A 17,123-nucleotide genomic window follows, 5' to 3' on the forward strand; every position below is an offset into this window, starting at 1 on the left:
TTTTTTTTTAAAAAACCCCCCCCCCCCGGGGACCAATCACAACTCACCGGCACATAGAGTAATGCAACTCATAATCCACCACTTGGTGGCATGGTTTGAACACATCACTCTTTATGACATCACAAAGCTGATTCGCTTCCTCGATTTTCTCCTGGTTAGCCGAGCAAGATTCGGGGATAGAGGGCACGGCTGCGCATTCAGAAGAAACCTGGGGTAATATGGTAAATTGTGATTTATTATAGTAGAGTGGGGTAAAATGGGACACCTTTAGCACATAACATCCAAATACCTTGATCGTGTTTTAAACAATTAACAACGGTCTATGGGAGTCGTCAGGATATGATTTTATAATTATTTCAATTTTCTTTGTTTACTTCTAAATGGGACGAGAAAATAGAATGAAAAGGTGTCCCATCCTCCCCCCCCCCTACTGTATTAGTCATGGATAAAGTTCCACCAGGCGTGTAAGTGGAGCAAAGGATTTAGAAGAGTTCGCCAAAAAATTAAGTGATTCTTTAGGAGAAATTTTTATTCATACACAAATACTTTGTACTACTCATATAAAAAGTACTGTAATGTGTCACTTTATCACTGTTTTCACTGTGAATTTGTTTGATTTGTATTTTTCTTATCAAAGTACCCACGCATCTACAATGGTTGCGGCATTAAATATCTCCAAACCTTTTGGTTACAATGTGGGCAATTTAACCACCATGTCAGACATATATAAAGAAATCCAAAGTCATAACATCTTATTCACCTTCCACGAGTTTCCAAAGCTAGCTGGATTGGTTTCAACGATGCTTTGTGGTGTCTTCATATCATCGGTGGCTTTCCCGTTAAAGTTTCCACACAAACCACACACTCTGTTTCTCCATAAGGGATCCAACTGTAGAGAAAATCTTTAGTTAATTTCTTGGTAAAACTTTGTAGCCATAGTTTCTATGTTATTTATTTGTGGTGTGCAGTGTGTTATGAATAAGATCCTACAGCGAGGCACACCAGAGGTTCTGATATGTAGGTTCTCAGAAACCCATATAAAGAACATCTTATGGTTTGGAGGAATGAACTCTGACATGATCCTAGTCCCAATAAAAAGTCTTATCATAGGACTTCACCCATATAGAGTAGAAAACACTATTTTAGGGGCGTAATTAGCCATTTTTGACATAAATTCCATGTATGGTAGGAGCTTACTCATATAGACCAAGCAATATTATTTAATACACACACATCTGTCATCTATCCACTCTGTTATAAAGTCTTGTAGTGACTCCCCGAATGGTTGGAGTTACACTACTGGGGATTCCCAGACATCCGGGATTCTTCCTTGTTGTTGTCTCGGCAGACATTCTAATAAACTGACTTATGAAGCGCACGTTGCGCCACTTCAGTCTCATCTCAGTGAACCAACTCTGGTATACATGTATATGAACCCAAGCTACTATGGAACTTAGAATAAGTAACATCACACAGAACCACTCACCCTGATATAAAGTCTCATCTCACCATCCCAATCAACCTCAATACCATTGGATGTTTTAACTTGAACCATCATGCTGGATAACCTCATAATGGAGATGTCACCTGTTCGTATAAAAAATAGTGGTATTTTTAGGATGTGAAAAAAACAGGTAAAAGAATAGAAAAAAGTACAGGTACAGAAAAAAATAAATGGTCATACATAAAAGTACAAACGATATATTTAATGCTTTTTCAAAGATTATTGGAGCAATTGTCCTTAAGTGTTTACTCAAGGACCAATATGCCCACAATAGAAGCAGTCTAAAGTCTTGAATGCGTAAGCCTCGGGTTAGAGGCAGGAGCACTTATCAAGCCGGCAAATAAAATAACTACAAACTAGAACAGGAGTTATAACTATATGAATCACCATGAGTGTATGGCAACGTCACGTCATTTTCATCAACCCCAACGACTCCTTCTTGTTTAAGTTTGTATTTCGTTTCTTTCAGTGCGTTCTTGATGACGATTGTCGCTGACTTTGTACAACTCCCGCTGTCACTTGCCTCGCATTTAACGTTCTCAACAACAACCTGTATTTAGAATTGAATGTTATTTTAACATTATATATTAGATAATGGTATTTAAACAGGTAATGGGCTACAAGCAGAGCTCTAAAGATAGACCAAGTGTTTCATGAAAATAAATAAACCTTTGGATTTGGAAGTTTTATTGACCAATTTGGATTTAGATTACTTTCTGGTAACTTATTTTTTCTCTCCAAATGAGATGTTTTACACAGCCTAGTTGTGTTTTACGCCATTTTGACCAGTTTGCTTACATATATAGTTAAAAAAATATAAGTAAATAAAAAAATAAAAATTTACAGAGCTGTGGGAATTGAATTTTACTAAAACGTACAAACATAAATATCTTGTAAACTTACGGCAAACGTGTAATTGCTTCCACTACCACATGAGTCAGTAGCGAGCACATATCGACAATCTCCGTTAAACGAATACGAAGAACCATCGAAGGTTTGGTAATGTGGGTCGCCGGTTGCCGAGCATTCTCCAGCGCACATGAGGTCTGTGCATGACCATGAACCACCATTGCATGTGCTGGGGGGGTAAGGGTAAAAGTTAATGTACTGTAGGGGGTGGTGTGAAAAGTTAATACATACAGCTTTTTTAACTTAAAAACTACTAATTTCATTTTAAAGTTATGAAATATGTACACTAAATTTTGTTGTAAATATATTTTTAAGTAGGGTCTACATCGACTATACATCAATTATTGCACGAATATATTATTACATTTATCAACTGATATAAGTTTTTTCCACAATTCCCTAAAAACTATTCATTTTTATAAGCTTCACTTTAAACACACACTTTCAGGGAATTTTTAAAAATGCTAAAAACTTTTTCACTAACATTTTTTCACCACCCACGCACAGCGTAACTATGACAACGATGGTGTCATGAATGGCATTGTGACATCACACTACTTATTGTTATACCTTAACTACTGGAAAAGCAAATTTACTATTCAGTCTAAGGGCCCGCCTTACGCACACATCTACCAGCGTCAGATCTTACGTACGCACAAAGACAAATATTTGCGCACGGGCTGCCAACATTACTTATATCAGCGTCTTTAATCTGATGGCAAATATTAAAGAGTTCACATAACTCAAATTTTCTCCCAGTTTTAATGAATCGAGCTTTTTATAGCTTGTAAATTGCGCAATGATTTATTTTATGTTGGTTTTTGAACTTAAAACACTTTGTATGGAATTCTAGTTTTCTCCCAAAATTGATGATATAAAATGCAACTAGCCTTCAGTGTTTTACCCACAATCAGCTAAATCCCCCTCTAAAACCACCATTTTTATATATTAAAAAAACTAATAACTTTTAAACTAACTTTTTTAACTAACACTCCTTAGAATCTTTAATTAAAAAACAGTCCAAGTATTTTTTGATTTTTTTACTTTTTAACGAATCTTTCCATTCTATTCTATATGGAAAGCTGCTCCTTAGTATCATCAATTGATACCATTCTAATCTTTTATTTTTTTATTTTTTATCATCACATCATTTTCATATTTTTACCCCAATACTAACTCACCATTCTCTACAGTCTTCTGTCCTCTTCTGACCGGATGAATAAACTTCACCAAGATGTGAGCACGAGCATTCCTCTTCTGCCACGCAACCCCCAACATCAAGGATGGTACCAGCAGGACAGAAACATCCATCGACGCATAGCGACGCACACATATGCATCAATCCCTTGTTCTTACATGTCCTTGGGCATGCGGTCCCGCATTCACTGTATACCATACCGTTAGGGCACGATTTGGCTGCAAAATAGAAGGTTTCAATTATTAAATGAATGAATACTTATAAACCTATGGGATCTGATATCTAGACAAGAGGAATATGATGCTACAACCCATTAGTGACCACTGGGTTGGAGAAATGGCCGTTAAGTGTCTTGACCAAGGCACAGCTTCCTATCACTATTTGTGTCGAGCTTCAAACCCAGTGACCTTCGGTTACGATATAAACCCCCAACCACTAAGTTACGGGCTCACTCAAAACAGTAATAAAAACTATATCATATATATAAAGATTTTCCATATCAAACTCACGACAAAACTTGTCAGTCCTCCATTCTTTAACATTAGCTCCAGTTGCCACACATAGCTTGCTGTAGTGGGTGGCTGATGCACATAAACAATCCTTATAATCCCCCTCACACTGGCATAAGTCACGTACGCAAGTCTCCTCAAGTACCGAGGTTGGAACATTGCAAGATGTGAAGGAAAGCCCGGTCACTACTTCAGCGCAGACTTTCGCAATGTCCTGTGGATTGATAAGAAAATAAAGTTATATATTATAACCCACACGTGCAATATTACACATATTATTTACAAGTATGATGTAATATCACATAATTTTTTATTTATTTTCTAAAATACAATAATCAAGATCAGACTAATAAAACACAAAGAGACTGAAATAGCAACAAAACACAATTGTTAAAACACGCATCCGTTAAAAATCGTAGCTGTTAAACCCAACACATGGTGAATAGATTCTGCTATTATTGTTGTTACCAGGTAACATATATTGCTTGAAAATCACTCTGTAGGTAAAAACTTTGTTGCACCAACATTTCCTCTTAAAATATTTACCAAGTAAAACATGGGAGCCAAGATATTCAATCTTAAACTTGTATTTCAAACATAGATGCCTTTGTTCACATTGTATGTTCACAATGTACTTTTATTTGGAAAGTCTGAGGTTTTATGTCTAGACCATTATTTCCATTTTAATACTAACCACTCACTACTTTCTTTTGAATACAAAAGACCTACTGAGGTAGTTTATAGACACTCAATAATACAGATTCTATTTTATAAGGGTAAGGTCTCCAGTGGCACACCTGAGACCTGGGATGTAGGTCTATTACCCTAACACCCAGGGTGTTACCATCTGGACTACACTGAGGCAGTTTATAGACACTCAATAACATAGATTCTATTCTATAAAGATGAGGTCTTTAGTGAGGCAAATCTGAGACCTGGAATGTAGGTCTATTGCCTCTAAAAATGTTGGGTAATGGGCCAACTTCACTCCAAATCTCAGGCCCCATGGCATTCCTCACTGTGGGACTTCATTCATATAGAATAGAATGTGCATATACATTGTTGGGGTAATGGATCAACTCTGGCCTAAATCTTAGATCCCATAGCATGCTTTGATAAAAGAGATTCTATTTTGCATTGCTGCAAGACCTCACTCATATAGAATAGAATATATACGCAACCATACATTACAGTAATATGCTCAATCATACAGTTATAGTTGTCCTAAACCAAACATTACCGATAATTGCTGTGTAGTGAGCAATCCACAATAATCAGTAGATGTTCCTGTTGTACACTCCTCACCACTTGCCAACAGCCATGAGTCCATCAAAGTTTCAACGTTGGTTGTCGGGGTTTCTGTGGGAATAGTTTAAGATGATTTCAGGTGTTGTTGCCAAATTACATTTCCATTTAAAACATGTTTTTTTTACAAATTTTTTTGTATATATCACTCTTTTTATGTGTTTTTACAATAGATACTCGTTTTACTCAATTTTCAAACCTCTTATAAAACAACTCATTTTTAAAACAAAAAATAATATTTTTAACAAAAAATAAGCGCAACCAAAATCTGCAAAATTATAATAAACCTAACATCAAAGTACCACTCAACGTTAAGTTACCCACCACCATATTTCGGGACCATATCATCCACAGTGAATCCATTAAAGTTCCCACACAATCCACACAGATGTCCAACCAAGTTCTTGTTATGAACAGCAATGAAGAAATTATCATTCCCGGACCAAGCCACAGCGAACCCCGCACTGCTGTTGATGATCGTGTAGTCAGTGTTGGGTAACTTGTACAAGGAGAAACCATTGCTGAGGCTTGGGATCGCAATCCTGTGGAAAAGAATCAAATTATTGTTTAAGTTAAGTTACGGAAATGCATTTTTTACACTATCGGTTTATCCACGCATGGCAGGCAATGACAGTCGTTATAACACGGGTGTTCTGTTTCATACACCTCGTTCCCGCTTGCGAGTTACCACGTATGTAACTTGTTTATCCACGCATGGCAGGGCAACCGCAGTCATTATAACACGAATGTTCTGTTTCATACACCTCACGCCCGCTTACGAGTTACCACGTATGTAACTTTGTGTGTGGTTGTTTTTCTGCATGGCTGATAATTTGGAAAACTCAATAGTGACCACTGGGTTGGAGAAGGTTAAGTGTCTTGCCCAAAAAGTTTAAACCTTCAGCAACATTAAGATAACTGAACCCAGTGGAGATGTATTCAAAGTAGTTGAGACAATTATGAAACAAACATGATTAACTTACTCTTCCCCTTCATTGTAAGCCTTCCCTCCCGTAACTACGACCGACACACCAGTCTGTGATGTCAGTTTAAGTGAGGGGTTTCCACCACTTGTGAAGGAAAGAGAAATATCAAAGGTATTTCCAACGCAGTCTGATACAAGTTGGTAGTTACACCTCCCACTTGATGCGAATAGAGCGCCATCGAAAGTGTAGAAGTTCTCTTTTTCCCAGTAACTGCATACGTTTGATGAATGGGTGGGGGCAGGACAGCTGTAAAAGGAGGGGTGTTTTAATTAATGGGTGATTGGTTTAAATAGGGGCACTTGTTTTAATAGGTATGCATGCTGAAAATGCAGTTATAAACGCACATGTTTTAAAGGGTTTAAGTATTGAAAAGGGGGTTCTAAAACACATGCTTAATTGTGGGGTAGTGTGGCTCATATAGAAGTGCTGTTTCAATGTTGTATACATGCTCAAACAATGGATATATATTCTGGGCTAGAGGGTTAATTAAGTGGCATTGGGTTGAAAAGATAGAGCTGGTTTCAATATGATGTACGTATAAAAAAATATTTATAAAAATACATGCACAAAAATAAGGTTTCTAAAACAACACATTTTCTTGCATAAAACAATACTAAACATAAATAGGTTGCTACTATACTACATTTCTACTGATTGAATACAACATACATATAATCAACATAAGTATATATATATATATGCTGTAATGAAATATATTCGCTCCATCTCTAGTGTTTAAATAAGTTACGTTGCAAGGTGCCAAGGAATGTATGAATATATTATTTTCATATTTTCTGGTCAAATTCAGAATTTTTATGACAAAAAGCCCATCTAAATTTCAAGGATACATACATTCGTAATCATAAACAGTTAATCTTGTAAACCGAACCATTTTATATATACTTGTTAATTTTTGTTAGTCTATGTCAGTAATAATAAGCTACAATCATGGAATGCAAAAAGTTAACCACAACAATTATTTTGGCAGAAGATCATTCCCCAAAATATCCTTTTTTATATTGCAAAAATGCAAATTTTATAAAAATGTAAATTCGAATTTTATAAAAAAGAATTTTATAAAATGCTGTGGTCAACTTTTTACGGAATATCAGTCGATTTGTTTTTCTAATTTTTTTTCTAATTTCTTACGGAATTCTCCAGAAGAGTCAAACCCAGACGCTTCAAAAGCTGAAGCTTCAAATTCTTTAAGGTTGGAAGTAATTACAAAGTGTTTGCAATAAATAGTAGTTAAACAAAAATACAAAGTACTTTTTAAAAATAGTAATTTTTTTTTAATTTGGAAATAATTACAAAGTGTTTGTAAGAAATACAAACCAAAGCATTTTTTAAAATAGTCAGCCAAAAATCCAAATATTTTAAAATAAATAAGTTACTTTGTTAAAAAAAGGTTGGTTTAACAAGTTAACAAAGTAATAAACCAATCATCTTACTTGTGCTGTCTTCTCCTTTAGTTGGACCTTGGTAAAAGATAAATATATTCAATTAGAAACACCTTGAATAAGACCTAGTTGAATGAATGAATGAATGAACGTAACTTACTTTATCCTCGCGTGGCCGGAAAACGACAGTCGTTATTTTTTTTCATTTTTTTTATGTATTGTTGATAATTTAGACAACCCATTAGTGACCACTGGGTTGAAGCAATTGCCGTTAAGTGTCTTGCCCAAGGACACATACACCAACAATGGTAGCAGTGACGAGCCTTGAACCCATTACCTCTGGGTTACAGACAGGAGCGCCAACCACTATACCGGACTTTGCCAAACATAGGCTGTACTATATCATTAGACTATGTTCCAGGACCATTGAAGCTTGCCATACAACGCTACGCTTTAAGAAATACTTCATATGCCTATGAAATGCAATCACTGTATTCTACATAACGAGTACTGAACGTTCTGGTTAGATGTTTTTATGTTTTACATCAGTTACCAAAATACAGCATGAAAATAATTATGATGCTTTATCACAGTAACAAACTGCACGTAATATAACATAAAAATAATTCTAACAAATGAACTTTCAAAATATCACACCAAAACAACAACGAAAATAGTAATAATATTCAAAGCAAATTTTTACCTTGTGATGCATCATCTTTGCACATTGGGACATTGTCAGCAGTGTCGCACCCCCCTACCAGGGCATTGAACACGGTACCCGCTGGACATGGGACAACAGACACTGTCATATCATCAGCACATTCGTAATACTTTCCACATTCACCAGGAATCTCGAGTTTTTGGCCAGCAGCGGAACACATTGATGTGACTGAAATAAACATAAATTGTGGTTTATATACATTATATGATATGTTAAAATTTTTATTAGTTTTCAGTTGTAACATATATATATATATATTTTTTTTTTATCTTTTTAAAGGGTAAATACTGTTACATTAAATTAATTAAAATAATAGATTAACAATTCTTTTTGTAATTTTAGCATTAAATTGTAGCTTAAACCATAAACTAATACTATATTTTGTTACGACATTGAAAGATTATAGATACCACACAACTACCTAATTCCTATTTAGTTAATAACTACAAATACTCATTCATTATAGCTTTGCTCTCTTGTACTGTATTTTGTATTTTCAACAGTTGATTAATTCTCAGTGTGTCTTAAAGCATTAGTATAAACCACAAGATCCTTTATTTCTGGGCAAACTTTATCAAGAATATACTTTGTGTTTAATCTGCACATATTTATCCTCCAAGTGTATATTACATTATAATATCTCATTCGACTGTGGTTGCGTAACTCTATTTAAAACGACACGTAATATTTTCAAGACCACCTGGACCATTCATGGTACAAATTCAATCAAAAGCTTAAATGTTTGTCAAAGTTTTTTAAAAAAAACGAGTTAAAATTTACACTGGGGAAACTTTGAATAAAGGGCGGGGTGAGATAGTCTGGTAAACAATAAACCTGCGTCAAATTGAAGTTCTAACGGATTAATCATCTGTGTGTCGCGTGTGTTTTGTTGGTAACGCCCGTGTAATAAACGGGTAACAAATACTGGGTTACTAGAATATCACTAATTGTTTTGTCATATTTAATATTAAAGGGTGGAGAAATGGATACAAGTTATGTGTGTGTGACATCACAGATACATGTGTGACATCACAGTGACTTATAATGGTAATTAACCACATCATAAACAACTTTTCCTACAAAGGTATTTAATTAATATTCTGTTACTTCTACTACCAAGCCTATTAAAAAATAATCTTTTCAAATCCTCTAATATAAAAATGTTATTTTTAACCATGATAAAATTTTGCCAAGTGGCAGACAAAATACTGAAATAAAAACAATGTTTATACCAAAGGAGCTTGAAGGCTATTTAGTATGAATCCATGATTCATACTTGAAAGTCACGTTTACAAATGTTTGTGGCAAAATATGACATTATAGGCGCTGCCGGGCAACTAAGTTGGCAGTTAATGGATATAAATCTTTAATTTTTTACACTGTTTGAACAAGTTTACATATAAGAGAACACGCAATGGTTTGGGGTAATGTTGCGCTATTTCTGGCCTAAACACTAAGTCCCTTGTCGTGCCTCACTATAGGACCTCACACATATGTAATAATATGTTATGGTTTCTACAACTGGCCAACTGTGCCTTAAATTCAAAGTCGCTGGTCTTTTTGCCAATGTATATAACAGAATAAACTTTTATGAGTTTTAAATATAGAACTTTCCAATACAAACTCACAGTCACAGATCTTCTTATCTCCTTCAAACGCAGTAGTTGTAGAACACCATGGTTGTCCATCAGTTGCATCAACAGTTGTACAAGTCATGTATAATTCACCATTGTATTCGAATGGGAACTTGCAACCAGGTTGCTGGGCTGTAAAAATCAAAAAATATAAGTTTTTTTTTATTTTTTTTTTTAATTTTCTTTGTAATGGGTGGACACATATTCTCAAAATGGCAGCAGCATTACGAACAAATAATTTTTATCAAAATATTTGATTTATGATAATATGATGTTATAATGTAATTTGTGACTAGACGTGTCACAAAACTGTCAGAAGTATAAAAATCTAACAAAATTAAATTAAAGAATTGAACTTACCAATTTGACAAAGTGTTCCTTGATACCCTTGTTTACAAAGACAAACATTAGGGGAGTCGCAAGTTCCACCGTTCGCACATTTAACATCGCATACAGCTGGGTGGGAAGGTAAAGTTAAAATGGTTGTTTATATGTGTTGTTGCTGCGTTTTATAAGTTTAAAGGATATCTTTCAGACTTAACATGGTTATAAATAGGAAACAAAATCTTACTCTAATAAATCTAGTTTTTGTGATAACTTAAAGGCAAAAATTTGTCCTGATAGTATGAAAAAATGTATTTTTTATCATCTCATGGCAGGGCAACGACAGTCGTTATAACACGGGTGTTCTGTTTCATACACCTCATGCCCACTTACGAGTTACCACGTATGTAACTTATTTATCCTCGCATGGCGGGGCAACGACAGTCATTATAACACGGGTGTTCTGTTTCATACACCTCATGCCCACTTACGAGTTACCACGTATGTAACTTATTTATCCTTGCATGGCGGGGCAACGACAGTCGTTATAACACGGGTGTTCTGTTTTATACATCTCGTGCCAGCTTACGAGTTACTACGTATGTAACTTTGCGTAAGTTGCTCACATGTAACAACTTATTATCCACTCACAGCATTACAACTTTGTTGATATGAAACACCAGTGTAATAAGACCTTTACCAAGAAAACCCCAGGCACCAGCACTTCTTACCTGATCCACAGTTATCACCTGACCAGCCCTTTAAACAGGTACAGGTGTTCGGTGCTGAGCACGAACCTCCATTTAAACATTCATCATCACATGTGGCTGGGGAGGGGTTGGAAATTAATATACAAGTTATTTAAATAAAAATTGTTGTGGTTATTTTACTTTAAAGTTCAACTATTATGATGCAATTAGGCAAACCTTCAGTATGAGTTATTTTTGTGTAGATAGTTAGGTTTTTGGACATACATTTACTTTTCTGCTGTAAGTGTGTTTTAAAATACCAGAAATAGATTTTAAAAAATAACTTTAAACAATTACTACAAAATTGAAAGTTAATTCTGCCCTTCAATGGCTCAAATAAATTAACTTGTGGTAACAAGTTTTTTAAAAGCAATTAATAAAACAGCTTCACACATCCAAGTAAGCCAAGATCTCTATTTCAAATAAAAAACTGTAAAATTTGAACTTCTTATTCGTCAATTTGAAACATCATACCTGTATGACAGGACTCTCCTCCCCACCCTGTGTTACATTCACACGTATTGGGTGCAACGCATTTACCATGCCCACAGCTCTCTGTGCATTCGACTGAAACAATGTGAAAATAATGTTATTGTAACTTGTTGAAACATTCTGATTTATTTGGTTTCAGATATTGATTAAATGTAACTTATTTCTTCTCTCATTCCATAACATGACAGTCATTATAACACAGGTGTTCTGTTTCAAACACCTCGTACACACTTTCAAGTTACCATCTATGTAACTTTATGGGTGATTGGAGTAATTGACCTAATCTGACCTAAATTCATGTGTCAAGGACCTCACTCATATAGAATAGATAGCATCACCTAATATAATTACATGAATTCATTATATTCACAACACATAACTTACATTCATTGCATGCAGGCCCACTATAACCTTCTTCACATTTACATTGGTTTTCCCCAACGCACGCACCATTGGCACATGGGGGGTCGCATGACACACTGACTTGACTTTGTGATTGATGCTGAATACTCAGTAGTGAGTCAGGTATATCAAGTTCACTGGAATGAAGGAATATTATAAACATAATCAAGCGATAATTTGGTAAAACAATCTAGAATTCTGTTGTCCCATATTGTTAATATAAATATAAAAAAAGCAAAACAATTGGTAAAAATATCTCTGAGTATATTACTATGCGGCAATGACTCAACTGTGGCCTAAATCTCATGTGTTATAATGTGCATTACTGTAGGACCTCACCCATATAGAAAGTTATATATATTACAAAACACTAGATTCTGGTTTGGTGTTCAAATTTTACAAAATGTTGTTATCACAAAGTATATTATGACATCACCACATACCCAATGTTTCGCTTGTTCCGTTGTTCATTTTGTGATTCACTGATACCTAAATAGAAATAACAAATAGTTATTTTATTGCATTTATATATTTTGTAACCACTAAATTTATCCCATATCCTAGGTCCCATGGTTTTTTTACATATAGAATTTTTTACATATAGACTTTACATATAGAATGGAATATTAGTTAAAAAATAGAACAAAATATGTGGAACACGATTGAAAGGGCGTTAACGTATTCTGGTAAAGCAGAACACTATAGTTTAAACAACCCATTAGTGACCACTGGGTTGGGAAATTCTTGTCCAAGGACATATGCCCCCACAACGGCAGCATTGAGCATTGAACCCGGTATCCTTTAGTTATGAAGCAAATACTCCAACCTCTATATTATTATTATTATTATATATTATATAGTTGGCTGAAATGTGGTGCCGTTCAATAAACAAACGAGGTTGTGAATATCGTGGCATTTACTTTGTTTCATATGAGGTTGCGCCAAGGTCAATGGCATTTAACACTCGCCACAAATATGCTATAATTCCTTGTTTGAATATAAAACTAAAATTGTGGCAAATTTCCATTCTGATATTTTGCTGTGTTTATTACAACATATAGTATGGCTGGGGAAGATGGGACATCTTTAGCACAAAATATCCAAATATCCTGATCGTGTTTTTAACAATTAACAGCAGTCTATGGGAGTCGTGAGGATACGGTTTTAAAATTCTTTGAATGTTCTTTGTTTGCTACCAAATGGGACAAAAAATTAGATTGAAAAAGTGTCCCATCTTCCCCCACCATAGGCTACTATACTATTTATTAATTTTAAGTTTACTTACAAAATTGAATTGCGACAAAATCTTTGTATTTTAAAGCGATTATTATGTTTTAAAATGTATTTTTTGGTAGGACATTTTTTATAATATAATGTAGTACTGTACTAGTTACTGGGATACATTAACAATAAAGGTGTCAAAAACAACTCAAATTAAAGTTCAAATTCTTAAATCTTGAGTAAGATTTCCCAAACATTGAGTCACAGAAAAGAATTAGTTTTATCTTTGAAAGTTGATAAGCAAACAGGAGTTCCCACTAAAGTGTGACGCCCTGTTGGTAAATATGACTACCAGTGTTCACAGCTTACTAAGGTGACGACCCCGCCCGCTTATTAAACTTAATATTGAAGTGACTTTGGTGGTCAATTCAAGTTTAATATGACACTGGTTGAACTTTATTTTAACAACAGACTTCTGCCGGTAAAAGTTAAGAAAAATGTATTCGCAAGTGATGATAAACATTTTTTACCAAGAACAACTTTGATAGAATATATTAATGTAACAATTTATGCCGTAATAACACATAATAGACTGGTTGTATTTAAACTTTAATTTTAGTAATGGTTTTTGTGCCTTTAAAGAGCAAGAATGTGTATTTTAAGCAAAACACTTTTTTTTGAAAGAACTTTGATAAATTATCTAAATGTAAAGATTTATGAATTACAAATTACAATACCCTGGCTGGCTTCTAGTAGGACAATTTACAGAATTGGGTTTTGTCTCATAATATGGCCACAGTTCATTAAAAACAGATATTAATTTTTTTAAATCAAAAAAATGGAAATTTTTATGTGCAATAAAACCTTAGTGCACATTGTTTTAAAGAATTTCTACAATTGAAAGGAATATAAAGCCAAGTTTAACAGCCATCTAAGGAGATCGGAACTAACTTTATTGGCAAGCGCTAAGTTAATATTTGTTTAGTTTTCTTGGGATTTTGGCAAACAGTTTGGAGGACAATAGTAGTTACAAACTAAAGTTACTGTGAAAGATAAGGTATATTGTGAACAAAATGTTATTCTGATTAGTCTTCGATATCATATAAGAAAAGATAAATAAAAATCTGTGTTTTAACTCACAACACATATGTTTTGTGTTTGAACACATATATGAACATTACACCTCATGTTTATGATATGATTTTCTTATACATATGCCTGTATTGTTTGTATTGAAACTGACCAGAAAATCTGCGTTTTATGCATCTAAAAACCCTGTTATCTTAGGTAGTATTTTGAAACAGATATACACTTGCAAAATTTGTATTTTACTTATTTATTCTGTTGGAATTTTAAGGCGGATTAATCTAAAAAACCACACATTTCCCAAGTTTCAAGTACGGCCTTTAAAACCTGGTGTTTACATTTGACCAGGATGTTAGTTTATGTGAAGACACATGGATATGAATTCTCCTATTTATTTAAGTGTGGAGCCCGAAACTGCTGTTTTTAAAGTTTTTACCGCAAATTTATAAAAGAGAACACTCGTGTTATAACGATTACCGTTGCCCCGCCATGCGAGGATAAATAAGTTACATACGTGATAACTCTCAAGCGGGCAAAAGGTGTATGAAACAGAACACCCGTGTTATAACGACTGTTGTTGCCCCACCAAGCGAGGATAAATAAATTACATTCATCCACTTATTGAAACAAACATAGGACTTTTTATATAAACGGTTTTTGCATATTACTTTATTCAAGAACATAAGTAGCATTAACTTGCACAATTCTCCATAATGTGATTACTAAGTAAAGGGAACCTAAAGAAATAACAATCCTTGTCCAAGAAGTTATTAAAGTTTATTACAGAAGTTAACTTCCAATTAAACTCTTCTATAAAGATTAAGTTGAAGCTACAAAACGAATTAGAATTTATCAATGGATTATCAAACAAGTTAATATCTTTATGTTTAAAGGGGTAGTGAGCGAGTCTTTCCTGATTTCCAAGTCCCCAGGTGTGTCACATCATAGAACATGATATAGAATAAAACAACAACTAAAAACTCTCAGTTTATTAACCCTCTAAAAACAACAATTTCACAAATTTGGGATTAGCATTCCCCCAATTCAGCGGATTCTTTTAAACCTATATGTTATTCATAGCCCGTTGTTACAACTGTTTTATGGATATTAATTCCTGTCTGTTTATTGCTTTTTATTACATCTTTATTGTTAAAGGCAAAAATAAGGTTTACGGCATATTTAACAGTTTTTAACTATCTTAAGTTCTGAGTATTTAAGGATATTCCCCCCCAAACCACCAGCTGAATACATTCCTTTGTTTGTACAAAAGTTGTAAATATTTACGAAGTAAACAAATTAAAAGAAACATTCAAGGCATTGTGGCGTAATAAGCAAGGTGTAGCGGTATTGCTTACGCTTACTAACTAATAAGTTGTGTATAGGTTTTAACTAGGGTTTGGTTGGTATAAGAACGAAAATATGCGAAACAAAACATACAGTCCTTAAAACTTCTTCAAGAATAAAACCAGTGAAGCACTTTCCGTGTTTTACACCGACGGCAATAAAATAATATTTGGATTTATTTGCCATTGAATAAAACATAAACGAGACGAATAGGTCCTTACACCTGAAGGGAAATGTTAGTTTTGTATATTTGTATAAATACCTTGCGTGATAGAAGCAAGCACCAGGCATCCCATGAAGACAAACTGAGTCTTCATCTTAGCTTTGCGCGTGTCCTGTTAAGAATAGTTGCTAAATTTTTTGGGTTATTATTTAAAAAACGCTTCGTATAATTTTAGGCTGTAATATACAAAACTTTCATTTTAATTGAAAATTTTAAAGCAGTTACATCTGCGTGTGATATTGAAATAGATAATTGCCAAAATTGTATTACCATGAAAGGCTTTTCCTTTATGTTTTGTTGTAGGAATGTTAATTAAATTCGTAAGGAAGTATTTTGTAACTTTATTTGTGTTTTTAAAAAGAATAATTATAATTAATTAATTAACAATTTTGTAAGTTTTCTATTATTTACATAAAGACTTCGTAATCTGCCATTACTGTATAAGCTTTTATAAAAAAGTTTGTTATATACATTTAAATGAATTTGATTAAGCAGTATATTGTATTTTTACTATTTCAAGTTTACATAGCATTAAATTATGTAAATATACAGCACATGTTTGGAGCACATGTGCCACTGTCTTCAGAAATACTACTACCTAAAGATAAAAATACCAATATTAATATTATTTAATTAACCGATTAAAAATATAATGATTAATAAAATATAAATATTAAATATAAGATGCGATCAATTTCACCTTGTTCTTTTAAACTCTATATTTTTTCTTTAGAAAGAATAATCTTCTTAAGTCTCAACAGGAGCAGAACAAGACTAAAGATTTAAGGAAAGTGAATCAATTTATATCGGCGTTTGGTAAAGATTAATCATTAAAGTTATTTGCTAAGCCTTGTCTAACTTTGTCGACGCCCGTGTGGACTTACAGGGCAAGATTTTCTTCATTTGCCGTAAAGACGTTGATAAGCAAACATGAACACTTCTCACAAAAGCTTGAGCAAATAGCAAAGTTTGAAAGGGATCTGCCCATGATTGTTCTGGGCAAATTCAATTTCTTTCTGGAAAAATGGAATTTTCTGGAAAATAAATTTATGAAAAAATTGAGTCGTTAGGAAATTAAGTTAAAAATACAATAACAATTTTTTTAAATTAAAG

At 33.8% G+C, this 17,123-nt stretch overlaps 1 protein-coding gene across 1 annotated transcript in view; it reads right to left on the bottom strand.

The window, feature by feature from the left end:
• The window catches only part of LOC104266451 (von Willebrand factor-like), a 34,232-nt gene extending 17,139 nt beyond the window's left edge, over positions 1 to 17,093 (bottom strand). Inside the window, 20 exon segments of the mRNA XM_026837835.1 lie at positions 48 to 208; positions 761 to 889; positions 1,487 to 1,587; positions 1,892 to 2,054; positions 2,408 to 2,582; positions 3,595 to 3,829; positions 4,121 to 4,334; positions 5,361 to 5,479; positions 5,750 to 5,967; positions 6,409 to 6,660; positions 7,865 to 7,889; positions 8,515 to 8,703; positions 10,164 to 10,301; positions 10,530 to 10,625; positions 11,225 to 11,320; positions 11,717 to 11,809; positions 12,119 to 12,273; positions 12,580 to 12,625; positions 16,050 to 16,122; positions 16,711 to 17,093. Of these exon segments, the coding sequence (XP_026693636.1) occupies positions 48 to 208; positions 761 to 889; positions 1,487 to 1,587; positions 1,892 to 2,054; positions 2,408 to 2,582; positions 3,595 to 3,829; positions 4,121 to 4,334; positions 5,361 to 5,479; positions 5,750 to 5,967; positions 6,409 to 6,660; positions 7,865 to 7,889; positions 8,515 to 8,703; positions 10,164 to 10,301; positions 10,530 to 10,625; positions 11,225 to 11,320; positions 11,717 to 11,809; positions 12,119 to 12,273; positions 12,580 to 12,625; positions 16,050 to 16,104 (2,660 nt within the window). The 5' untranslated portion in view covers positions 16,105 to 16,122; positions 16,711 to 17,093.
• Between the last annotated feature and the right edge of the window lie 30 nt (positions 17,094 to 17,123).

Source organism: Ciona intestinalis, unplaced genomic scaffold, assembly GCF_000224145.3.
Source record: "Ciona intestinalis unplaced genomic scaffold, KH HT000025.2, whole genome shotgun sequence".
NCBI classification, from domain to species: Eukaryota; Metazoa; Chordata; class Ascidiacea; order Phlebobranchia; family Cionidae; genus Ciona; species Ciona intestinalis.